General features: G+C 40.6%; 2 protein-coding genes across 6 annotated transcripts in view; one reads left to right on the top strand and one right to left on the bottom strand.

The window, feature by feature from the left end:
- The window catches only part of tmprss3a (transmembrane serine protease 3a), a 59,728-nt gene extending 57,426 nt beyond the window's left edge, over nt 1-2,302 (top strand). Inside the window, exons 13-14 of the mRNA XM_053440261.1 lie at nt 1,441-1,593; nt 2,207-2,302. Of these exons, the coding sequence (XP_053296236.1) occupies nt 1,441-1,593; nt 2,207-2,251 (198 nt within the window). The 3' untranslated portion in view covers nt 2,252-2,302. The remainder of the gene's footprint in view (nt 1-1,440; nt 1,594-2,206) is intronic.
- Nucleotides 2,303-2,395: 93 nt separating this feature from the next.
- On the bottom strand, nt 2,396-27,402 carry pknox1.1 (pbx/knotted 1 homeobox 1.1). 5 transcript variants are annotated; one of them, XM_053440274.1, is made up of 11 exons: nt 27,207-27,402; nt 25,686-25,798; nt 24,473-24,600; nt 22,973-23,144; nt 21,019-21,219; nt 20,179-20,329; nt 19,965-20,062; nt 12,967-13,095; nt 12,804-12,880; nt 6,263-6,429; nt 2,396-4,221 (listed from the first exon to the last, which is right to left on the bottom strand). In XM_053440274.1, the coding sequence occupies exons 1-11, from the start codon at nt 27,385-27,387 to the stop codon at nt 4,040-4,042; spliced, it is 1,599 nt and encodes a 532-aa protein (XP_053296249.1). In that variant the 5' UTR covers nt 27,388-27,402; the 3' UTR covers nt 2,396-4,039. The 5 variants fall into 5 exon arrangements, with proteins under 5 accessions (XP_053296249.1, XP_053296250.1, XP_053296251.1 ...); XM_053440275.1 differs by lacking the exon at nt 27,207-27,402 and adding an exon at nt 27,072-27,151; XM_053440276.1 differs by lacking the exon at nt 27,207-27,402 and adding an exon at nt 26,829-27,050.

The following is a 27,402-nucleotide window of genomic DNA, read 5'->3' as shown; positions in this document are numbered from 1 at the left end:
CACCAAACAGGTCAGGGATAAAGTTGTGGAGAAATATGAAGCAGGGTTAGGTTACAAAAAAATATCCAGAGCTTTGAACATCTCTCTGAGCACCATAAAATCCATCATAAGAAAATGGAAAGAATATGGCACAACCGCAAACCTACCAAGAGGAGGCCGTCCACCCAAACTGAAGAGTCGGACAAGGAGAAAATTAATCAGAGAAGCAACCAGGAGGCCCATGGTTACTCTGGAGGAGTTGCAGAGATCCACAGCTGAGGTGGGAGAATCTGTCCACAGGACAACTATTAGTCGTCTACTCCACAAATCTGGCCTTTATGGAAGAGTGGCAAGAAGAAAGCCATTGTTGAAAGGGATCCATAAAAAATCCCGTTTGGAGTTTGCCAGAAGCCATGTGGGAGACACATAAACATGTGGAAGAAGGTGCTCTGGTCAGATGAGACCAAAATTGAACTTTTTGGCCTCAATGCAAAACGCTATGTGTGGCGAAAACCCAACACTGCCCATCACCCTGAGCACACCATCCCAACAGTGAAACATGGTGGTGGTAGCATCATGCTGTGGGGATGCTTCTCTTCAGCAGGTACAGGGAAACTGGTCAGAATAGAGGGAAAGATGGATGGAGCCAAATACAGGGAAATCCTTGAAGAAAATCTGATGCAGTCTGCAAAAGACTTGAGACTGGGGCGGAGGTTCATCTTCCAGCAGGACAATGACCCTAAACATACAGCCAGAGCTACAAAGGAATGGTTTGGATTAAAGAATGTTAATGTCTTAAAATGGCCCAGTCAAAGCCCAGACCTCAATCCAATAGAGAATCTATGGCAAGACTTGAAGATTGCGGTTCACAGACGGTCTCCATCCAATCTGACTGAGCTTCATCTTTTTTGCCAAGAAGAATGGATAAACCTTTCCATCTCTAGATGTGCAAAGCTGGTAGAGACATACCCCAAAAGACTTGCAGCTGTAATTGCAGCGAAAGGGGGTTCTACCAAGTATTGACACAGGGGGGTGAATACTTATGCACCCAACAGATGTCAACTTTTTTGTTCTCATTATTGTTTGTGTCACAATAAAATTTATTTTGCACCTCCAAAGTACTATGCATGTTTTGTTGATCAAACGGGAAAAGTTTATTTAAGTCTATTTGAATTCCAGTTAGTAACAGTACATAATGGGAAAAAGTCCAAGGGGGGTGAATACTTATGCAAGGCACTGTATATGAACATTCTTTTCAGTAGGCTGACATTTCTGTATCATCAAAATTAAAAGAAATAAATGCTTGAAACATTTCACTCTGTGTGTAATGAATCTATATATTTTATGAGTTTCACTTTTTGGATTTGAAATATCGAAATAAATCAACTTTTCCATGATATTCTAATTTATTGAGATGCACCTGTAATGTACTCATTTGTGAAGGGTGCTGTCTTTCCTCAGGGGGACAGCGGAGGTCCTCTAGCGTGTGAGGACTCATCTGTATGGAAGCTGGTTGGAGCAACCAGCTGGGGCATTGGCTGCGCTATGAGGAACAAGCCAGGTGTTTACACACGCATAACACAGTCACTCAGCTGGATCCGCCAACAGATGGAGGTCAGTACATGACAAGCTGTGCACTGTTTCATTACCTTCCTCTTTAGGAGAAAGGGGCTTTCCGTATTCACATAACATCCTAGGGCTATAGTAACTACTGAGTAAGTTACGAGAATCTTCCTAAAGGAAACGGGAATGTGGGTCCTAAAGGTAAGACCCATATGATTTGACTAAGTGTTTGTCTAGTCTTAATTTAGCTAACTGTAGAATGGTTAAATGCTACTAAGAAAAGCAGATTATTTTAAGCTTAAAAAGCTCAAAATAGTTTAATAATTCATTACAATTTACCCATGGAATGGCACTTCAGTAATACAGATGAGCGATTTTATGAGGGGATTTAAAGCTATACTTCTTACCATTCCACTGTCTCTTATTTTGAAGCTCAACCAATTGACCACCTGTTGCTCCTGGATGGACAATGAAATCAATGTTATGGACTTTAATTTGTTGGCTTTGAAAAATGATTATTCTCGAATTGAGTGATACTTTGCAATAGAAGTTTATAAAGATATGATCTTGTCAGTTGCAACAGGCACATCAGATAAATGGCTCATCAGTCTTCTTGTTTCCATATCTGTATATTTGTCTTAAACATAATTTTTCTGTCTTTCAGAGAGAAGAGGCCCACATTTCTCCAACTCTGAGTACAGACATCTAAATCCACTGTACTTCCATCTCTGGATTCTGTTTGGACAGTATCCAACTTAACAAATACACCCTAACTGTGCCACAGCAGAATGACAGAGCATGTGAACCATAACATTCCGGTTTGGGGACAAATCTGATGGAGCCAGAGTCAAGAGACAGTGCACAGCAGAGTTAGGCATAATTTATTCCAAAATAGAAAGCTCTAAGGCAAAACAGACATTTAAAGTTAACAGAGCGTCATAAAAAGCAAGATGGACGCAAGTGAGGGACCAAGAGCTCAGCAAGGGCCTACCCAGAATCTCTGCAACCTCAGGCCACATGAGGTTGCGACCAATCAAGTCTCAACTTTGAAAGAGGGATATAAACTAGGTATCTGCAACTATTGACAGACAACTGTTGTACAGTACAATATTATGAATATTATACAAGAGGCACCCCAATTTGTGCTGTAGAAAAACTGATACGGACATTTCAAATGTGAAACTACATGTGTCTGTAGTAACAGGGGAACCAACAGAGGCTGCAGCACTTAGTCCTTCAGGCTGGCAATGAGCAGAGTTCAACTTTCCACATGCTCTCTCACTGCAGTAGCATGTATGTATGCATAAAAAAAAGTTCACTGCTTCTTGATGATGAAGTTCATATCTCACTGTGGAGACTACCCTCCAATGTGTTTCCATCTCAGACCTTTGTGATTGTGTGATTAGCATAGTGTTCTGGATTGTGCATTTGAGAAAGTGATACCTACACTATTAATGTAGACTGATTAAAAAGGTGGATAAAAGTGGAGCTGTATTTTTTTTTTATTCTAAGAACGACAGTCAGGTTACTGTGTCAGATAACTGATGCTGCAGCACAAGAAGGAACATTATTAACAATACTTTACAGAGCCACAAGTGTTCTGCTGTTTAGTGTCTATTTGACCAATTTCAACAAGGGTCAGACTGTTTTTGTGCTTCTTGAAAAAAATTATTAAAAAAAAAACACATAAGGCCTTGTTAGTATTGTAAATTTAAAAACAATTTAAATAGCAATTTTCATCAGCATTCAACTTCTTTTTCTGTTTTTTAGAAAACATCAAAGAACCCTGGAAAACAGGGTTGCTACCTGTAATTATGAATCTGTACATGAATACTCCTTACAAAACAGGAGAACACAAAAAAAAAGAAAACCCCAACTAATTTCATATTTTTGTATATAAAAATAAGCATCTCTTTTTTTCCCCTCAATCTCTTCACTTGGATTCTGCTTGGCCTGCAGGGATCCGTGTGAGAGCTGTGGAGTCGGTCGAGACAGTGTACACATCTACTCAAAACACAAGCATGCAAAAAGTGAAGACAATCCCTTACAGATACAAATTTTAAGTGTTGGCATCCATATGTGAAATAAGCTGGAAAATGGGGAACAGGGGCAAAGAAAAAAAAATCACTCAGAATTTATTAACGGAGCATACAAACTTGCTTTGGGTGTTTTTAACACTTATTTTTTCTCCTGTTTGATTTAATCTTTTTGGGCTTAAATATAAAAAAAGTGCACTCGCCTACATCAAGTAAACATAAAAAAACTGTTTCTGAAATGAAACTCCTGATGTACACACAACAGCAAAAACGCCGTTCAGCAGGGCGAAGGGTTGGAAGAATGCAGGACAGCTTCTGTTATGTCCCATTTTGTGCTATATGTAAACCTAATTTATGTCTGTACTATGATTTATGTGTTTGAGAATGTACATATATTGTGTAGAACATTTTAGGCATGACTTGTGTGTACGTGTAGATCCGTGGGTGAGGGAGCATGTTCTCTACTGCAGTGAGTCGCTGTTGTCCAGGCCCAGCCCGGCCATGTCTGCATCATCGTCCTCATCTCCGCTGTCTCCTGATTCGTCTTCACTGTGGCCTCCCAGCATCACCTGTTGTACCGCCAGTGTAGCACCATCTGATGTCAGGCTATGAAGACTTTCCACATTCATCGTCACCATCGTACCTGAGAATGAGCGATGATGGGAAAGAAATACCATTTAAGAACAAGTTTGAGTGAGAAATAACTTTGTTGAGGCTGAAGTCTCCCAGCAGAGCTGTTGTTAACATGTTTAGCTATAACAAACTCAGACTCATCAGAAACTGTTCTTGGCTTGCTACTGTTATTTCATTACATCTTTTATGCAACTTCGGAACTATAGAAGATTTTTACGCTGCCTATCCTGACTGCTTCCTTTGATGTGAGACTTACAGATTCTTTGTGTTGACCTGAGTCTTAAGCTGATAAAGGCGGAGGATTTTATTAAGCACACATTATACCGGAGATCTCTAGCAAGTCTTAGAAGGATGCATCACATCATTAAAACAGATTTTTAAGGGGACCAACAAGTGGAAGGGAGATGGCAAAACTGATGTACACTGAACACACAGTGAATTAACGATTAAATCAAAATACTGAATGAAGAGGAGAGGAATTTTGCAGTATAAAAAAACAATACCAAAATTATGATGTAAGCAAGTCAGTGTAATCAAGCCTGACTTGAATACAATACAATTGTTTTAACCCTTTTTGTGTGTAGTGGAAGAAGAGCAACAAAACCCTTTCAGCAAAGAGCAGCATAAGTAATCATCTGTGAAATATAGCAGAAGATATCTCTAAAGATTTGTGAAAGACTGGAATCATCCATGTCCATTGATCCATCACCAAACTACAACTGTAGAATTTCCCTAAAGTTGTTCCTGAGATGTTACAATCAAGAGGCCAAAACAGTGACCTTGCTTTTTGACCCCAAATTCAAAATTAGGTCATTTGAAGGTTAAGTACCTGTTTTTTTCAGATGTAATGAAATCCATTTCGGGCATTCGTGATATATTGTGCTGACAACCTGTGACCTTGACTTGGAATGTTCGAACTAAATTCATTAACACCAAGTTTTTACCCTAAATGCCTACTAATATATTCACGGACCCTCGGACACAACATCACGTAGCTACATCTGCTAGCTTTGCCACTACTGGTGGACTTTTAGGCTTAAAACACGGTTTAAATGACCTTGTTTCAATTTGAATATGAATGTCCGGGCTTGCAGACACTTGGATGACACCACACAAGCAGATGGAGGCATGTTATGTTTTTTCAGTTTCATTACATCTGAAGTCTAGGTCACCATTGACATAAATTGTATTGGACTCTTCTGCAACAAAGTTTTCCAAGAGACTCCAGAAATGTTTTTATTGACTCAAACACTTCACCCACCCCTCCATCAGCATAGTAGTGAGTAGATAATGAATTTCCCCTGCATTCCCTTTAATATTCTGCCAATTGAGTTTTGAGACCTTATCCAAACAGTTACAAATTTGTATCCTCTCTGAGCTTCAGCACATTGAATAAGAAGTTAATGGATCCTACATTGAAATACCATGCTTTAGTCTGCTTTGAGTAAGTTTGTGTTAATATAGAAAGAACTTTCTAAAGTCCTCTTGACACAAAGTGCTCAAATTTACCGGTTAAAAAAATAATAATTGGACACTCGCCTTGAATATGAATTTTCGGAAGCTGCACGTCATTTAAATATTAGTTCATGCACAGAAGGTTGATAGGTTTGTTGGCTAGGAGCGGAGGTGGTTTATATTAAGGTTGAGTTGTCTGTCCATATTAGGAGTGACAAGGTGCTTATGCAAGTCAAGATAAATGTGAGACGCAAAAAGATGGAAAAAAAAGTACGGCTTTACATAAAAATTTTAATATTATTTGTTTGACTTAGGTGAATCTGTCAAATTACTTTATAATCACCCAAATAGTCATTTCTACACGAATAGAAATTGGTTGAATTAAAGCTGAGACTTGGGAGTTTATTGTAGTATCCATTATTTTATTTCAAATTGAACATGCTGAAGCTCAGAGCATGAAAAAAAAAAGAACATTCAAATACTTACCAGAAGTTCTGACTGTAAGTTTTTCTTCTTTTTGTCATAACATTGTGAGGCCATTTCTTTATAACCTTTCAGTTTAAATTCAAACTGTACATAGAAACATTGCTGTGTACCATCTGGCATAGTCATATGCTGCTGGCTGCCTCCCCCAGTGGCAATGGAATCAGGCCAGAAGCGCTGCAGTGGCCGGTTTTGAGGCGTTTTCTTCTTGGTTTTGGGTGTGTCAGAGGAGCTTGCATCCAACATGGGCTGCAGGATCCGCCTCCGTGCATTTATAAACCTGGAGAAACAGAAAAACCTCAGTTGGTTCGTCTTGTTTTGTAATGCTCTGGCAAAAATGTGGGCTTTTGTGGTTTCTCACAGGTGCTGCTGGACTTTACACCTCACCCCCTGACAGACCTTGATGAAATCATATCCCCCTTTAAATCATCCAATAAACAACCAATTACATTTTTTTAATTATTATTATTAAATTGATCATTTGGTTCAAAGTCACTGGCTTCAGCCAGGCATAACTACTGCCAGACATGTTCAATCTAAACATCACTTAGCTAGAACCCGCCTGGTAATTTGAAGTAGGCTAAAATGTTTCAAAAAGCAACAGCAAATGCAATACATATAGGGGTACAACGATTAGTCGACGTCGTCGACGAAATTCGATGAAAAAAATAGTCGCAGTAGTGCGTGTTTTTCGTGCCGTGCAGCTGAACTAAACGTCGTTTTACCGGAGGTTCTGATGGAAATAGCTGACGAGTGAGCCATCTCGCTTCCTTCCCATCTCTGAAAGTCGCGCATGTGCAATAGCGACACAACATGGACCAATGGCGGCATTCGCTGCAACACCGTCGCGGGGAGAATTTCACCCTCAACATGGCCCGAAGAAAAACTACCTGCAATATCTGTACGGCGGACCTGCTGTACGCTGCTCTCCTCGGCGGACACGTGCATTTGAGGAGGAGGTTTGACATCGTAACGTAAACGATGTGGACTCGCCTTGATAAGATAGCCTGTTAGCTAGCTTGCTATATACACGTATATACCTGTGCGCAGGATTCTAGAATCCATTACAAAAAATATGGTTTAAACTTTTTTTTAACGAGTTTAAAAGCGTAATGTTATCCTATTGCCTGACAAACGTCTTTTTTAATCACAGTTATGCAGTCCAAAGAAGATGTTTTTATTGCTGATACTTTCCCTGTCCTTTTTGTTAACAGGAAAAAAGGATACTTGATTTTTAATTTGTTATTATCACTTTGCCTGTCCTTGGTTTTAAATGGACAAAAAATAGATTTTTCTTTGCTTTTGTGTCAACAGTACCCTAATATGCAGCAAAGTTTATTAAAAGACTTTTTTTTAATGAAGTATCGATCTTTATTGTCTTTATTTTCAGTCATAACATGCCTCGAATAACATCAAGCTAAATTTAAAAGCTGTTAGCTAAATAAGAGCAATTGAGAATTTGTGTCATTCATAATACGATTAGTCGATTAATCATTTCAATAATCGATGACTAATCGACTATTAGGATAGTCGTTAGTTGCAGCCCTAAATACATAAATGATTTGTCTCACCTGTGTTTCTTATTACACTTCATTTTTTATGTTAAATATACAGTTTTCCTTTTTGCTTTTGAAACTCTTTTACTTTTGTAAAGCCTATCATTAACCACAGAAATAAAACAGAAGGAGAAGAAAAAAAACTGTAAACAACAGCAATCAAAGACAAACAGCACACATTCCAAGAAGGAAGCGCAAATCCTAGTCAACAAGTCTTGATGCCAAACGCAAGATATTAGGGTATTAAGGGTAAGGAGTAAGTAAACCAGATAAGGACGAAAACCTCCAGGGTCAGTCGTGATGTGTAGTTACAAAAATCGCTAGGGAAGTTGGTCCAAGTACTGTCCGCTTTGTTGCTTCAGCAACTGGGTACAAGCATTGATGGAACCATGAATTCTGCCGTTTACCAGAATATCCTGAAGCAGAATGGTAAAATTAGTTTGTAAACTAAAGATCAAGTGCAGTTGGGTTACACAGCAGGACAATGATCCGAAGCACTCATGCAAATCCACCTCTGAGTGGTTAAAAAATAAATAACTATATTTGACTGATTTGGAGTGGCCTAGTCAAAGTTTCTCTACAGCAAATTAAAAGACTCATCGCAAGTTATCGGTAATTGCCACCAAGGTTGTGTAGAAGCCGTATTTAAGATTACTTATATACAGTGCCTTGCATAAGTATTCACCCCCTTTGGACTTTTCTACATTTTGTCATGGTATAACCACAGATTAAAATTTATTTCATCGTGAGTTTATGTAATGGACCAACACAAAATAGTGCATCATTTGGAAGTGGGGGGAAATATTACATGGATTTCACAATTATTTACAAATAAAAATCTGAAAAGTGTTGATTGCATATGTATTCACCCCCTTTACTGTGAAACCCCTAACAAAGATCTGGTGCGACCAATTGCATTCACAAGTCACATTTGCAAGTCACATAATTAGTAAATAGGGTCCACCTGTCTGCAATCTAATCTCAGTATAAATACACCTGTTCTGTGACGGACTCAGAGTTTGTTGGAGATCATTACTGAACAAACAGCATCATGAAGACCAAGGAGCTCACCAAACAGGTCAGGGATAAAGTTGTGGAGAAATATGAAGCAGGGTTAGGTTATAAAAAAATATCCAGAGCTTTGAACATCTCTCTGAGCACCATAAAATCCATCATAAGAAAATGGAAAGAATATGGCACAACCGCAAACCTAACAAGAGGAGGCCGTCCACCCAAACTGAAGAGTCGGACAAGGAGAAAATTAATCAGAGAAGCAACCAGGAGGCCCATGGTTACTCTGGAGGAGTTGCAGAGATCCACAGCTGAGGTGGGAGAATCTGTCCACAGGACAACTATTAGTCGTCTACTCCACAAATCTGGCCTTTATGGAAGAGTGGCAAGAAGAAAGCCATTGTTGAAAGGGATCCATAAAAAATCCCGTTTGGAGTTTGCCAGAAGCCATGTGGGAGACACAGCAAACATGTGGAAGAAGGTGCTCTGGTCAGATGAGACCAAAATTGAACTTTTTGGCCTCAATGCAAAACGCTATGTGTGGCGAAAACCCAACACTGCCCATCACCCTGAGCACACCATCCCAAGAGTGAAACATGGTGGTGGTAGCATCATGCTGTGGGGATGCTTCTCTTCAGCAGTTACAGGGAAACTGGTCAGAATAGAGGGAAAGATGGATGGAGCCAAATACAGGGAAATCCTTGAAGAAAATCTGATGCAGTCTGCAAAAGACTTGAGACTGGGGCGGAGGTTCATCTTCCAGCAGGACAATGACCCTAAACATACAGCCAGAGCTACAAAGGAATGGTTTGGATTAAAGAATGTTAATGTCTTAAAATGGCCCAGTCAAAGCCCAGACCTCAATCCAATAGAGAATCTATGGCAAGACTTGAAGATTGCGGTTCACAGACGGTCTCCATCCAATCTGACTGAGCTTCATCTTTTTTGCCAAGAAGAATGGACAAACCTTTCCATCTCTAGATGTGCAAAGCTGGTAGAGACATACCCTAAAAGACTTGCAGCTGTAATTGCAGCGAAAGGGGGTTCTACCAAGTATTGACACAGGGGGGTGAATACTTATGCACCCAACAGATGTCAACTTTTTTGTTCTCATTATTGTTTGTGTCACAATAAAATTTATTTTGCACCTCCAAAGTACTATGCATGTTTTGTTGATCAAACGGGAAAAAGTTTATTTAAGTCTATTTGAATTCCAGTTAGTAACAGTACATAATGAGAAAAAGTCCAAGGGGGGTGAATACTTATGCAAGGCACTGTATACTCTTCCGGTTGGTGGCATGGACCTTTACATCATTTTACGTTTAACAGGCTGCTGTCTTTACGGATAAATGGTATGTGGGGTAAATGGTAAGATGGCTAAAATATAAATAAAAGAGGAAGATATCAAGTCCATCGCTGAAGTGGTCAGTGCCCCACTGCCGGAGGAGCTTGATGTTAGACTTCAGCAGGTAGCTTACAAAGCTGGTATCTATCACCTCAAGAATGTTTTCAGCTTAAGAACTTGCTCACCTAAAATCGCAGGCTTTCATCTTCTGCTGCCTCCGGTTCTCAACATGGGGAGCTACCCTGGGTGTGGCTAAGAAACATAGACTTCGGTCAGCAATCGGGTGCTTTGATTTTTCCACTGACTTCAGGACCACAAGGCTAAATGCCACAGAGCATTTTCACTGCCTATGGCCAGAGCACCAGAAAAGGGCACTGAGGGTTTCATGCTGTAGTTTGCAAATCTGATAAAGATAATTAACGGATACACCAAACACCTCTTCACCTCACCTGCGGATGCAAAGCAGTTTTTGTAACAGCTCCCTTCGCCTACTTAACTCGGGCACTAGTAACAGTGCCTTCACTAACTCATACATACTGGATGTTCGTCAAACCCTTCAAATACGTCTGTGTTGAAATATTCCCCAATCTTAATCAGACTGTAAAGTAAAATTACACAAATATGCTTAATGAGGTTCTCAAGGACCTTAACAGATGTTCAAGCCTCCCCAACTCATTACAAGCGCTTGCTTCAATTATCTCAATGAATATTCTAACCAGAATTAATTTAGTCAGCTTGATGCTCCCACAAGCTCCCTCTAATGGTCATTGGCAGAATCTTCATTCACCAATTGTAAAAAAAAAATTGGAACCACAAACAGCCCAAACTCAAATGTCCACTGCTGAATAGATGAAGCTGAATGAGGGGCTGGCTCTCCAAAATTTTGAAATTTTAATTTTGCTCCTTCTCATTAAGACTTTTATTTAGTACTTGGTTTTATCCCAGGTCTATGGCGTCGTGGCACCCAGGAGGTCTTGGAGATGTAGTTTGTTTGATGGGAATTTTTATTTTCCCAAAAAGAAGGCCCAAAAGGACAGAATTAATAATGAAAATATAAAATAAAACAAAAGAGCGAAAACAAATACTTTGTAATAAGACAAATAAATTGGCATAATAGCCAAAACAATTAATTGTAATAACAGTCAACTTTACCACGTTAGCTGGTTGAGAAACAATTTCTCAGGAGAGCTCTAAGACTCATAGTATGACAAACAGCCCCTTGTTAAGTTCTGGATAAGTTGCCAGACAGATTTTCCACAGCTTGCTGCAAAAGCAATGCGGTGTCTTTTGCCCTTTCCAACCAGCTACCTGTGTCATAGCGGTTTTTCTACACTGGCGTAATTGAAGAATAAGTACAGGGCAAGGCTTGAATCAGAATGACATGAGACTGTTGTCTACCATTTCGCCACGAATAGACAAGCTGTGTGGACTTCCCCATGCCCAGATATCCAACTGATAGGTCTCCCCTCTGTCCACACACACAGAAGTACTACTCACCCACCACCCTCCCCCACCAACACTAGCAGTAAGTGGGAATTTACTGCTGGTGATCATGAGGTTAAACTTAAGTAGGCCTCAATTGTTTGTGTGTTAAATTGTATGATTATCATTTGTGACATATTCTGCATTACGGTGGGCGGCTGTGGCTGAGGGGAAGAGTGGTCGTCCTCCAACCTGAAGGTCGGCGGTTCGATCCCCATTCTGAACCATCTGCATGCCGAAGTGTCCTTGGGCAAGATGCTGAACCCCGAATGGCCCCCCATAGAATAACAAAAGTGCTGCAAGTAGATGCACTGTATGAATGTGTGTGTGTGTGTGAATGGGTGAATGTGAAACTGTAATGTAAAGCGCTTTGAGTGGTCATCAAGACTAGAAAAGCGCTATATAAATACAAATCCATTTACCATTACTTTGTCATCTTCCCTCTTCAGTTGTAGCCCCAGTTTATGTTGATTGTTATTGATCAACGTTACTTTGGCGTTCTCTCAACATGTCAGCTACATGTCTCTACATTTAAGTCATGAACGTTATATATTGATTGTACATATGGTTCTAAGATGCAGTACAACTACAAACTGCATTTTAATTTTGTTTTCAATTCTTAAGCACTGAAAATGAACCATTTGTTGTTTTTTACACAGATTTTTCTAGATTTGTTTGAGGTTTTTAAATAAAACCAACATGGAAAACCAAATATTAAAACTTCCTTGTATCCATGTGCACTCACAAACGCACGCCTAGGCACATCAGTGTGCAGCGGATTACTTTCTAGTCAGAATCGTGGTCCCTGGGACAATACCAGTTGAAAACCCCTGCTTTAGAAGAAGAGCTAGTCTCTCCTCAGAGACTTCAGGATATCATTCACACTAACAACTCTATCAAACAATGTCTAATTTGGGTAGGCCCAGTTATTAAACATGTGATTCAGATGCCATTCAATGCCTTAGCACCTTAACTCTCCATCAGTTAAAAACAACCAACTACTTATAGGACAGAGGCCTATTAGCTTTTCCCAATGGGCGAAGAAAGGGGTTCACACCAAATTGGATATTTAAAAGGGACTCTGGTCTACAATCATTTCAGGACTTGAATACCACAATAAAGCAAATAAACAAAATGGCTTAGAAAGATGAAAGTCAAGAACAAAAGTTCCTGGACAGACAGTGACATTTGATGGTAAAGTTTCATGGTACTGGACTGTGTCTTTATGGAACACCAGGTTACCAAGACACCATAACTCACCAGTTGTTGACTTGCAGGAGTGTCAGGTTTGTCTGAGTAGCTATCTGTTTCTTTTCATCCTCTGTTGGATATGGATGCTAAAGAAGAGAATGGAGAGGAAATGTTTCATTGTTCAGTGTTTTCAAGCATTACACAGGAAAATATTTGACACACAAAGACTCACCCCAATGTGCTGGAAGAGCCATGAGCGCATGACATTGGTGGCGTGTTTGGGTAGAACACCACGCTTGTTCTTTGTTGAATTGTCATCATGATTAAAGAGATTCAAGTCCTGGTGAAACTGCAGTTGGAGCTAAGCAATAAAAAACTGTAATTAGTCCACCTTCTCATTTGTCTGTCAGCATCAACATGTTGCTCTGTTCAAATTCCACTCCTTTTCAGCAGTTTCAGTGTTGATTTATATATTAAACTCTGTCACTGAGGAACTATTCTTTTAATGTAAAGCAGCATCTATTGCACTTCTATCTGTCCTGGGACAGGGATCCCTCACTTCTAAGACTTCCATGTTTTTTCTCCCTAATTTAGGGCAGAGGATTTCACACCTTGTTAAGCCTTTTTGGCAATTTGGTATTTGTGAATATGGGCTGTGCGAATTTTATGGATTGATATATTATTTTTATTTATGTATTGTCTACCAATTGCATCATGTTAATGTGTCATAGAGGCAGAGTGAAGCAGTGGAGAGACAGGTTGTCACTGGTTGGAATAAAAGCTTTGAAATAAGTTTAATAACTTCATGCAATCTTGATGTAAACAGTTTCATTAAAACTGACAAAGAAAACAAATGTTTTTTGGAGTGAGTGTAATTTATCACTTTTTACATTGGTTGCACAGGTGAACTGCTAAAGTGGCCAAACTCTGGATCCCTGTACAGCCTATTTTATAAGGAACCACCGATTTAGAAAATACAACAGCATCTCAGTCAGACATGAACGGGATGCTCTGGAGAATATCCGCACAATTGGGTCCAAACCTTTTCAAATGTTTGCCTTTCATACATGTACAATGCAGCAGGAGATTCTCCGCTTGGACGCGTTAACAACAACCTAAAATTCTCTGGAGCATTCAGCTGAGGGGTGGCACAGCAGGCAGATGCACGAAATTGCAGATTTATTCCGATACAGAGATGACGTATTTTTGTTAACAGCACATCCACCTAGTGCTGCACGATATTAGGAAAACATGCACTATGCAACATGAATGTTGCGATAACGAATACTTAAGTATACGTGTTAAGTCTTTCTGCTTTGGGTTTGCTGCTAACAGACCCTATATAGTGAGTAGCCTATGCAGACACTGAAAAAAAAAAAATTGTATGCATTATTTTTAATCCAACAACGTGGCTTTATTAAAAGACTTCCACCTGGCTACGGAAGCAGAGACCACGGAGAGAAGAGGGTTAGGGTCAGCCAGCCAAAGCGCCACCACCAAGGGAGCCATTCACAAATCCACTAAGTCCGCTTACAGTGATCATTTGAGGTCACTTCATACATGTTTGGCCCGTAAAAAAAAACAACGTACGTTTTACTTGCTCTGTCAGTAATTTACTGCTTCTCTCTGTGTGTCTATCATTCGTGCTCGAACTGCCAACCGAATAGAGCAAAACTGAGTGGTGTGTGTATGTCAGCAAGAGGAAGAGAGCGGGACAGGCGGATGAATGAGCGTGCTGCTCTGAAGAAAGATTTAACTCATTAAGAAAAGTATCGATCATTATGTGATGACCATTGTTGATATAGTGGCCTCACTTCAAACAAATCAACATTTTAAGTAATTGTAGCAAGTAAGAGGGGCGGTGTGGCTTAGGGGGTAGAGTGGGCATTCTTCAACAAGAAGGTTGCCGGTTCAAACCCCACTCTTCCCCATCTGCATGCCGAAGTGTCCTTGGCAAGATACTGAACCCCTGAAATGGCCCCTCATAAAATGTTGAGTGTACTAAAAATGTAAGTCGCTTCGGACAAAAGCGTCTGCTAAATGACATGTAATGTAATGTAAAGTAAGAGGTGTCAGCTGAGTGTGAGAGAGAGCGAGAGACGGAGTCAGTGTGTCCGGCCCCATTACCCTTCTCTCAGGTTCTGGGACTATAATAAAAAAGCTATGCAATACTTTAATAGTAATCAACTGCTTGCAGACATCAATTTGGCACAGGACAAACATGATCTCTAGAAGTTTCCACTATCCTAGAATTTTGTAGGGAGGCAGAAGCGGCAAAATTCTCTATACAGAAAAAACCCTTGACAAGTCCCTCAATGGTCTCAAAATCTTTAAATAAAGTAAGGGAACCTAACCGTGAAAGTGGTCTATATATTGACATGCACTGCGTCATGGAATACCATTCAGCACAGTTAAAGTTGTCTTTTGCTATAACTATTTATTATTATAACCATATCTAGTAAGTTTTTATACTGTAACGTTTGGCTATTTAAAAATATTTTATGTAAGCTTTCTTATTTTACCCCGTTGATCAGAGCGGCCTAGTGTGGCCCTCACATTGTTGCACCAGCACCTCATACTGACGTCTCTCAGTTGACCCAAGCAATCCAAGAGAGAATCGCCATAAAGAGACTCCCAATGCCAATGCCCTAAGTGTTTAGTGGAGACCCAATTCTCTATATTAAATGGAGGGCTTCATTCATGTCACTCACCGACCGCAAAAGTATCATTTCAGCTGATAAACTTCATTTTTTAAAGAAATATGTCACTGGCTCAGCACACAAATGCCTTGAAGGCACCTTTTATCACAATGACTATGAATCATACAGAGATGCATGGAAAAAAGCTAGACCAAAGCTATGGTCTGCCATTTGTTGTCCAAAGAGCTTTCAGGGAGAAGATGTCAAAATGGCCAAAAATATATCTTAAGGACATTCTTAAACGCCTGCCTGCAAGCCATGCCACATGTAAAGGGTCTAGAAATATTAAGTGACCGAAGAAAACCAAAAGTTGATACAGAAAGCCCCTGATCTGGAAACCTCAGACCAGTGTCACATTAATGGAAGGGAAAGATTTTCCATTCTTCGAGGACTTGTGTTACTTTGTTAAAATGGAAGAGGAGATAGCATGCAACCCGGTCACCTCTCTACATGCTCTTCACTCATCTAACAAATTCCACGACAACGGAAGCACAAAGGAAATAAGAGGAAAGAAAGCCAATGTCCTTACAATGCAAACCCTCACAAACCGTGATAAAGCAGAAGCAAACAATGTAAAATCGAAACGCCTCTGCATGTGTTGCAAAGATGATAAGCATCAGTTGCCAAGATCATATGTGATGGAGTATAAACTGTGCTTCAGATGCATGAAATCAGGTCATAACGCAAGGGAATGTCGTCACCGGCACCCATGTGATGTGATGTGTTGGCACCCTACCTGTCTCCATGATGACACCTACAGAGCACACGCAGGTGGAGAGGGGACTGTATGCAGTTTGAACACAACTCCAAACACGGCGAATGAAACCACATTGGTTACAACACTTAGTGTCACTAGAGTGGGCCAGTCATACAACACCTCCATGATCGTCCCAGTGTGGGTGTCAACAGCCAAAAAAAAAACATCTAATGAGCAGCTTGTGTATGCATTGTTAGACACCCAAAGTGACAGCATCTTCATCGACGAAGAATTAAGCAATCAGTTACAAGCATATACCTACCCTGTAAAATTGAAACTGATCAATATGATTGGAGAAAATACCATTGTGAAGAGTCAAAGAGTATTTGGATTCCGTGTAAGAGGCTATAATTCAAGCTATCGTGTTGACCTTCCTTCTTCCTACAGTAAAGACCATATTCCAGTGAACAGTAATCATATACCCACATATGAAACAGCAAAACAATGGCCTCACCTAGAGGGAATTGTCCATAAGATGCCACCTCTCCTTGATTGTGATATAGGACTTCTGATCGGATACAACTGTCCAAGAACATTAGCGCCAAGACAGGTGTTATCTGGAAAAGATAACAAGCCCTATGCCATCCTTACAGATTTAGGGTGGAGCATTGTTGGGGGTTCAACCCCATGCCTGGATGAAACAGAATCCGGCCTATCACAGAGTCAATGTAAAGGAACATCTTCCAGTAACGCCGATGGATATTAAAAGCATCCTGGAGTCAGACTTTAAAGGACACGAAAGGAGATGACAAGACTGTCTCACAAGAGGATCTCGTATTCCTTGATAAACATAAGGAAACATAAGGAAAAATTACTTAGTCGGATTTCAGCAAGCTTTTTGTTATCAGGTAAGTATGGCTGTTGCTTAAATGGCAGAGGCAACTCATAATGTCTCTTAAGTCATTTAAGACGAAAGTTCATCAGGGATGAGAAATACAAGGAAGACTACACAACATATATGAACAAAATCATTGAGCGAGGCAATATCGAGGCGCTACACGAGGATGGAACTCAAGAATTACCAACCCCGAAGGATATGGTGCTGGATCTGTACATAGGAGATCCAAAAGTCAGAAAGGCACAGATACTGTTGAAAAAAAACCACAGAACCAAAGAGTATTCCAGATCGTTGGTCCAAGTGCTCTTCATGGTCCAGATGCACAAAGGCTGTGGCCCGCTAAGATAATCAGATCACATGCTCCTTCCTCAGTGGGTGAACAGGAACGTGCTGAGCATGTTATACTTCAGAATGTGCAAAGCAAGGCCAATGGGAAGGGAATAAAGCTGCTGAGCAAAGGAAGGCAACCCTCACATCACAACAAGCTGCACCAGCTTGATGTATTTCGCTTGTCTCAGCTTGTCATTCCCAAAGAGCATCATGTGACATCAATGATAATATCAGTGATAATATCGCATAGTAAAAGACCCGAAAGAGTAAAGCATCAGGGAAAAGTATAACCATGAACGAAATCAGATCCAGTGGCTACTGGATTCATGGTATGAGTAGAGAAGTTGCATCATTCATCCGTCAATGTGTGACTTGACGCAGACTCAAGAGACTGCCAGCGACCAGAAATGCCAATCTGGCAATCACCAAAGACAGACTCAAGGATGTTTCTCTACAGACCCTACTCTACTAAACCATGGTCATAGTCAACAGTCGAACCCTGACTGTGGATAATTTGGACAGTCCCAACAGCCTAGAACCATTGACCCCAATCATCTTGTGTGTCTCTAATCATAATGGGTTTGAAAACAGATGATCGACGAATCAACTTTGCTATGGGTTTGAGATAGAGCACAAAGAGGCTAGGGCTCAAAAGACAGCCTTGGCGAGAGAATCTAGAAATTGGGAATAGAGGGGAGCAATTAATTACTAAATAAATTATAAAAAGCCCTCCCCAAAGCCCATTGCTTCCAAAATCGACAACAAAAAGGCCCACTCAATCCTTTTCATTGAATTCAGTGATAATGCAGCTACCAGGGCTTTAATATCTATTGAAGAGTTGATTATATGTAGCAGCCGTAGGATACTCTCGGAAGCTAGACGCGACTTAATGAAACTGGTCTGGTCGCAGTGCACCAGTGATGAAATAGAAGGCTGCAGGCGGCGAATGAATACTTTGGTGTAAATCTTAATGTCAGCAGTCAGCAGACTAAGGGGCCTATAGTTACTACATTCTGTTGGATTTATTTGTTTTTTAAGAAGTAAGGAGATCAATGCAATATTCACGTCCCTTGAAAAACTATCCTTCTCTATTGAGAAACTGATCATGTAGAGGAGCAATGGGCCAAGGAGATCTCAGAAGGTCAAGTATAGCTCTGGTGGTATGCCATCAAACCCAGGCGATTTCCCCCTCTGAATGCTAAGAACAGCAGTCTTGTGCTCTTCGAGTGAGATAGGTCTGGCTAAATCGTTTGCGTCACATTCCGCAAGACAGGGCATATTTAATTGAGCCAATAGGTCATCACATTAGCTCTCATCAAAAGGTACATCTGATTTGTAAAGGTTAGAGTTACAACTAGGAAAAGGGTCATTAATCTGTGCAGAATCAGTAGTGATGGCTCCGGCTGGTAATTTAATTGAAATGTCTGAAAATGTTTTTCTAATTAGTAAATCTAATTTCTCATAGCTAAATAGGTGGCTGGATCTTGATCCATGAAAATAATATTGTTGTCTAGTCCAGTGAATAAAGAACTCTGAACGCTGCCGGAGAATGAAATTAATTTATTTTTGACAGAGTGGTATTGACGTTCCACCTCGGCGCTCGTGAGGAAATAGATTCAAGATTCAGGAGTTTATAGTCATATGCACAACGATCACATGAAGCAGTCGCTTGAAATTAAATGTTTGGTTGCAGGCTCTCTTATAGCAATGCTCAGAATATTACAATCAGAAAAAATTGAGTAAAATAAGATCAAATAGAAATTTAAAATAAATTTAAAATAAAAAATACATATCTAATATATATATATATATATACACACCTAAAGAAAAGAAAAAAAATACTTCTAAACAACACCATGCAGGGCACACCTTTAAGATCCAAGAGGACAATGGGAAGCAGCAAAATTATGTTAAAATTTAGGTGATGCATATATCTATCGATTCTAGAAGAGGACTTGGAGGAGAAAAAGGAATAGTCTTCCACAGGTGGATTAGTCAACCGACATAAATCTGTGCGCCCCATACCGTTTGCCCAAGCCTGTAAGGCTGAGGACGCTAGCTCCTGATCCCTAGTCTCAGACCTGCTAGTCCCGTCTTCTACTAGATCCCGAAGTGCATATAAATCTCCCGCCGATAAAATGTCTTGCCACTAAATTCTGTTTTGGCCACAGCAGCCTCCCTGCTATGATCTGAATTTTGAATTCAAGGTTACATCTAGCTACTACAGCAACGCCCTTGGTCTTTGTGGAAGACGAGGAAAATGCTAATGCCATGATAAAACTTAAATAGTCTGTGAAAACATGGATGGGATGAGTTTTTCGACTCATTTTAAATTTCTATTGAGGAAAAGTTATATGTCGTTTTATCACCCAGCCCTACTGTAATGTATTAGAAACGTCATCAACACACCTATTCCCTTGTGGTGAATACTGCAAAAGAACTCCTCAGAGTCAGACTCTCTCCAGAGTTTTAACTCGGGGTATGGCCAATGAAACTTTGCTCTAACTGACATTTGCATTCACATATACAGCACCTCCAGAGAACATCTGGAGATTCTCTGGAATTTAGTGCATTTGTCTGAAAGCAGTAAAGGAGAGATGTACTACCTGATTGTTTTGGACACGTATTGTCCCAGGAGAAAGCGTCTGTGTCACCACCTGGCCCTGGGGAGTGACAACTGTAACTGGCTGGTACACTGTGCCACCTGAAATTAAGGCAAACGCAAACACACACACGCACACAGGTTGCACAGTAAGCTTAGACCAACGATTCCCACTGGTACATGACAATTTCTGAGCTGCAATCACAACAGTACATTACCTGAAGGAGGGGTTGTATGCCATGATGACATACCTGCGACCACCTGGGTGGGGTTGACCGCTGTCACGGTAACGCTCCCTTGCTGTAGGGCTGATGCTGGAACCACAATTTGACCCTGGGGACTGATGGTCCCTGAGATGGAGCTGTGGTTCTGCATCAGAGTATGCACGTGCAAAATAGGCCTGAGTCAAATATGTACATTTTCCATACTGATTGCTCTTTCAGCTTGATTTAATTTTTTTCATTGTGTAGCCAATTAAAAAAGTAAACAAACTGAAATGCATTACAAGCAAAGGAACCTGATACAATGCAATAACTATGTCAGTATCTGGAGTGAGACTTTCACATCATAGGTAGCAACAGACGATGACCATTTCTTGCACTTTTGTGTCCACCCGACCAAGTATACAATAGGTGAATGGGAACAAACAGCAAAAGGAGGATCAATGTCATTGTGTAATTGTCATTGTGACTGCAACATAAAAAAATGTCGTCCATCTATACTTTCTGTATGCAGACACATATTAATCTCATCCCCTACGGAGATGGGACCTGAGGATAATGATAATTCATTAAATATAATTAACTTATCCCCTTAACATAATCATATTACTTCTACATAAACAGGGCCTTATAGTCGCAACGTTTTGGCCAAATTCCCAAGATATAAATTGTATTCTTAGTTAAAAAACATTTTACACATGTCTGTAAAGTCCAACTATGTTCCAATGGGCAGTCCGACTCTCAGGTACAGAAGAATTTGAGTTAGTTTCTCCTGGAAGGGAGAGCTTATCACTAACCATTTCATGGAAAAGAGTACAGTCCATTAACAGTACATACCTGGGGCTTGGTGGGTGAGAGGCTCGGGGCATGGCCTTGTACAGGGGAATATGGGCTGCCTGGCTCCCCACTGAGCAACGTCTCACTGTTCATCTTCGTCTTGAGGCAGGCAATGTAGCGGCTACAGAAGTCCTTGCACAGGTCACTCACCTTCTCCAACTCCAGCAGGTGAATCCGCAGCACCTGGATGGCTTTAACCATCTGGAGGTCAGAGATAGAAAGAAGAAAAAAAAAGAAAAAAGGTTTGTGACAGATGACAAAGGAAAATTGTCTTTCAAACTGAATGCCCATTTCACTGTCCTCCAAGTATCTGATGTTGAGGACTTGACCTCGAAAACCCTTGGCATGTAGTTCTGATTTTATCCCAGTATTTTACTTGTTTTTTTACAACTTTCTGCAAGCCACAAGGTTGACATTTCGGTAATATTTATTTTTGGTGATTACTTTAAACCCTAAAGCCAACTACCAAATATAAAGGATGCTTCAGACAGTGATTTGATTATTAAGAGCAAAAGCAAAAAAATAAAAAACAATCAAAAAGGTTTATTGTGGCATTTAAAAACAGAACTGTCAGATTCCACACACAGATTCACCAGCATAGGGCCTGTACACACCTGGTAATAACAAGTGTTTTTTGTAATCCGATCACAAGTGGACAGCTCTATTTGCGTGCATTCACACCTAGCATAAAAATGTGGTCACAAATGGATCTCATCTCCCTGCTCGATACAAACAAACATGTACATAATCCCTTTTCAAGCTGACCAAGTTATGTTTTTTTTTTTACACAGTCCTTTTACCCAGACTTTGTGTGTGTATGCGTGTGTGTGTTGGCATGAGCAAGTGAAAGCGAGGTAGAGTATGAATGAATATGGTGCAGCTATGAAGAACATTTTTGAGGACAGTATCAATGATTACGTGGTGATCAGGGTTGATATTGTGACAGTGGTCAGCCGAGTAGGAGGTATTTCATATTTGGCCTAGGATGCATTCACACTGCTAAAAGAATGTGGACACACATGGACCAGACCACCTTCGAATGATGTCTGGAGTGATCAGTTCTCTATCAAATCTGAGTGCTTTCACACCTGTATCACAGCTCAAGACCGTACCTGAGCTGTCCACTCTGATACAAGTAGTTAGGTCTGAAAGTACCCAAATAAATCCTGAATGTGTCCTGGGATCCAATCACTCAAACCACCTTCAGAGGAGGTCTGGGAAGCATGTGGCCACATTATTTTCCCTGTAGGAATGCAAACACGTCCTGGGCCACGTGTGTAGGACCGTCTACTCATGTGAATATTTGTTATCGAACAAAAGTTTGATAATGAACTAAACACATTTTAAGGCTTCTCCATGTATTACTTTCTTTATAGCCACCGCAAAATATCAACCCTGACCAGCCTTAATGACATTGATAAGGACATCTGATCATTCTCAGAAGGTACTACACTTCCATTCACAGGTCGAAATAAACAGTGGTGAACAATACTGCATCTCATTATGCTGCTCAGGTCAAAGGTCCCATTTTGTATTATTTTGTGAAATACCTCATGCCGATGACTTAGTTTGGTCAAATACCTCTGAACGTAACTGTTTCAGACATTTGCTTGTGTTACTACAACTCCCCCCCAAACATCTCAAATTACTTTAAATTCTGCATTCAAATTAATGTCGACTGTCAAGAAAGACCAGTCTCTATCGATTTCAAATGTTTTTTTAATGACCTCTCCAGCTACAAACACTCCTATAAAAGACACTTCCACTTCTTCTGCTGTCAATTACAATCACATGTTTTATAGATATTTAGTTCCCTGTTGGAAAGGGTTAAAACCTTGGGGTGTTATACGTGTGTCACAAGAGTTATCCTCCACCAAAATGCATCAAGGAAAAAACATAAACGCAACAACCGGAAACCTGTGAATTTCTACCCAGATTTGTAGAGTTATCTCACCAAGTTGTCGAGTTCAGGGTCCTCGCTGAAGAAGGGTTTGCCCTCTTTCTCCTGATTGCGGACAAAGTTCTCAATGTCCACATCAAAGCTTGCCGAGGTAATGCATTCAGAGCTCAGTGTGGACTGTTCACACTTCTCAAACAGCAGGGCCAACAGAGGGAACAGGGGATGTCTGTGAAGGTGTCCACACACATGCACACACTGTTACTAAAGTCATTATCAGACATGACCTGCAGAGGATCTCCGGAAAATTGGGTCCGGACTTTCTCTGCAGTTTGACTTTCACACATGGACAACGCAGTAGGAGGTTGTCTGCAAAGATACATTCACAACAGAAATAAATCCCCTGCAGGATTAAGGTGAGGTGTGTTGCAGGAGGCAGATAAAGGACTTGACATTAGACATTATTAATTAGATACGTTTTTGTCTGTGTTTTTTTTTCTATGTATGTTTTTTCTAATTTTTGTGTCTGTCGCATTTTAGAAGTGTCATCAACTCCCACACTCGCTCATGGTGAATCCAGCAGGGGATCTCCTGCTGAGGGAGGATTCCCTACAGGATTTACCCACAGCGACTGCTACTTTACAGTGGCAGACCGGAAGTCTCTGCAGACAGTATTGAGAACTATGGAAAAAAATCATAGACGTCTCCCTCTCAACCTTCGCAGACATATATTAAGACCGGTGTGTCAGAAATGCCCATAACATAATGCTCGACCCCTCTCCCCCCTCCCTGCACCTCTGCCATCTGGGAGGAGCGCATATGTGCAAAATCCGGCAGATTCTGCAGACTTTCTACGGACTTTTTACTAGGGAGCCATGAAAAGAAAGTCCGCAGTAACTTTGGATGCTCTCACTCAGGCATTTGCACTCACACACACAGCTCACTCAGAGAAATTACAGTGGATCTGCAGATACTTCTAAAATGCACAAATCCTGAAACAAAAAATTGTTTATGATAAATGAAAATAAATCATGAAGTAGATACTCAGCTAATCGAAATGAAGTCTAAACAAACTGCGGTCTCAAATAATCATAATTTGTTCCTTCCGTACAGCACTTTTATGCAATATGAACACACACAAGTTTACTGCTGTCAATCAAACTTCAGTAATCTGCTCAGTTAAGTGGCCAATTACAAATACCAACCATCAATTAGCTTGAGATTGTGGGACTTGTTTGCACCCATGGTTATACTTTCAATAGGAAGCATGCATATATTGTCAAAATACAACAAAAAGACCCATTCGTTAATACAAGAAAAATATCAGCATTGGTCTTAACACACTCTTTTGAATTTCAAATACCAGAGAGTAATTTGAAAGTCACATGCACAAAGGGGCGAGCTTCACGAATATTATTTGAGGTTTCCTTAGGGCAATTTAGTTTCTGGCAAATCTGAGTTCCAACAGGGAAAGAGGAGGACAGATATTTAAGAATTGAGGGGGGTTGTTATATTCTCTCTCTTAACAAACAAGTACACATGCAAAACTTGGTCTACCGATATATGGAGGCTTTGTCCGCGTCCATGGGTGTCTGCGGCTCTGTTGTTGCCGGGCTAGGCACCTCTGCCAACGTCCCCTCGAACCTCTGCTCTGATTCACTCCCTACTTTTACCACACCTTGCATCTGCAGAGAAAGACATTAAGATGAAAAAAAGCAATTGAGACAGAAGCAGATAGAGGAGGGGAAGATAATGGCAGAGAACAACTGACATGAAATCATCATGTGAAGAGCCAGAGCAGCTTGGGGGCAAAGTCTAGGTTCAATATAAACCTTTGGAAAGTCATGATGACATGGTCTGAAAAACTTAACTGTGCAGTATTCTTTGAAAAGGATGTTTGGAGTCGTGTTTACTGTGATATTCAACAAACAAAAAAGTTATTAGTGTCATGAGTTGTCAGTCCAATATTTTTCATTGCCCATCACCAGCACCATTTGTTTGGTAATCTGATTTGAGATACTTTTTCCTTTTGTGTAGACGTAAAAACATAATTATTTTGACATGAAAATGACTTATATATCTGGGATGGCCAGATGCACCTAAATCATTTTTTACCATACTGATTGGCCCCTTTGATTTTCTTTGTGGACACAGAATGGCTAGACTACATCTAGCTTGATGTAAGTGAGGTATTACCATTGCAATAGCAACTTAACCACTACCCAATCTGATGCTATGATTTGATAGAATTTTTTTATATAATCCAGGACCTGGGAAATACATTTTTCACACACAATGTGCTTTCTTACCCTAGGATCCCCTCCCCTACTACTAGCACAAGCACCATCCCCAACCAATGTGACTTAGCACAATGACTCAGATTGAGTGCCAACAGGATAGAAATAATCACTTGCATGAGGTATAAAATGTCTCATTAGTCATAGATTTTTCTCAGTCTGACACAACCAAATGTAGCAGTTGAATCAAGATGTTTTGTAGCCAAATTGCAAGAGAAGTTAAAAAACGCTTGGCATAAATAGGGCTTCATATTGCATCAGTGTCCCTTCTACAATTACATTTTTATAGTGGCCTAACGTAGACAGAGCACAGTGACAACAGATTAATAAAACCGATTTGATAGCATCAAAATTGCTTGTGTTCTAGTGTTAAATATATTTGGTGTTTCCTTTTGTTTGGTTATTCAGGCAGACATATCACTGTCAAAAGACTGCAGAAAACTGTAAATGTAGGTATTGTCCCTCTCACCCACCTGCTGCTCTCCCTTTGGATACTTGTCTATGGAAACCGACTGGGCTGCCATCACGTTCACTGCAGATGCTGCAAACACTTGGGCATTATAGTGTGCAGGGACAGGTGGCCAACCTAAACAATGCATAGTTTCAGTCAGACTTTACCTGTCAAGATAGACATGACCAGCACGAGGTACCCATAATGTAGGCATGTAACTTGACTACCATGATGTCTGGATTAAAACACTATTAGCTATTTTAACTGGGCAATATGTCCAAGGAACTAAAAAATATTTGATGGTGGATAATTATTTACTAGATTTGATTTTATATGTACTGGCAAAAGTCTGACTTAACAGACTTAATGTTAAACATTAAAGCTAATACAGGTATAATTAGCTAGCAAATTACATATGCATCAAAGGTAGGTTAAAAGAAAAAGTAATAGGACAAAATTGTAAATGTTGGTGACAGTCAAAATAATAATTTTATGAAGATATATTCCATTGTCAATATTCATAAGCATGTCTATTCACTGACTCTTAAAACAAAGAGATAAGTTCACACGCAATAGTTGACGATTGGTAATATCCCGTTACTGATATAAACACACCCACCACGATGGACTTAGCTTTTAGCCTGGTCTTAGCTGCTCACATATTATTTGTGGCGGCAAGTACAGTTTGAGATCATATTTGGGTTAACAAATATCCTCCAACTAGGACTATGTTGGTGTTACTCGGCGACAAACTAGTTCGGTTGGAGTATGCCTTGTTTTTCAACAATATTGAGCTAGCTAGTCGGTTACGCTAACGCTACATTCGCCGTAGCTCGTTGACTCCAACCGAGAAAGGGCAGCCGTTCGGACGAGCTACCAGCTAACGTTGACAAGGCTGCTAACTATTTACTTCAAGTGTTTCTCATGTGTGAGCGATGGACCTTATATGCAAAGCGCCATATTTAGCAAGGGAATCAATGCCAGAAAACAAGCTAATCTCGCTAGCCAGGTCCTAAAAGGACGCCGCTGCGGATTGATACGAGGCAAGCCGTTAGCTCGGGTAACAAGCATTAGCAGTTATAATGTTTGAATCAACATTGTGAATGAATATGCATTTCTGGTCAACAGAGTTCAGTAATTCGACTGCAGTCGCATTAAGACGTACTGTCTGCACACCAGGAGAACTAGGTTGTTCCTATAAGTCTCTCCACATGAAACCATAACGCTTAGACAGCTGCCCTGTCCTTCCCCTCCCTCCGCGGTAGCCACACAACTGTCGGGCCTCATTTCTTGCTCTCTCGCCCTTTGCTTTTCCACAATCCTCCTCGGCTCCCACAACGCCGACATATTCTTTACCCCCCTCCTCTTGTATACAGTTTTTTTTTTATTCTTCTCGGAGCTACGCCACCCGTGTTTCTCTTCCACGAGCATACTCCGCTGCCCTCAATAGGTCCGCGCTGCTCGCCCCGGGGCATTTTTGCGTGCGGCCCAGATTGTTTGATTGATAGGGAACGGAAAAAGAGGGATTTGAGTGACAGCTTACCTGGGTGCCAATCTTCGTCACACTGACAAGCGGCTGCAGCAATCGGGACCCGCAGTTGTCGCGGTGCGTCATCACGTAAGGGCACGCTGGGGCGCTCGGATAATGAATATTCGTGAAGGGGCGGGGACATGACGTCCCTCTGCACCCTGCTGGGGTGTTGCTCGCTATTCACTTCCCTCATTTACACAACGCATTT

The sequence above is a fragment of the Pleuronectes platessa genome, chromosome 14, assembly GCF_947347685.1.
Source record: "Pleuronectes platessa chromosome 14, fPlePla1.1, whole genome shotgun sequence".
Lineage (NCBI taxonomy): Eukaryota > Metazoa > Chordata > Actinopteri > Pleuronectiformes > Pleuronectidae > Pleuronectes > Pleuronectes platessa.
Note: the sequence above shows the minus strand (reverse complement) of the source record. Positions and strands in the feature narration are given on the sequence as shown.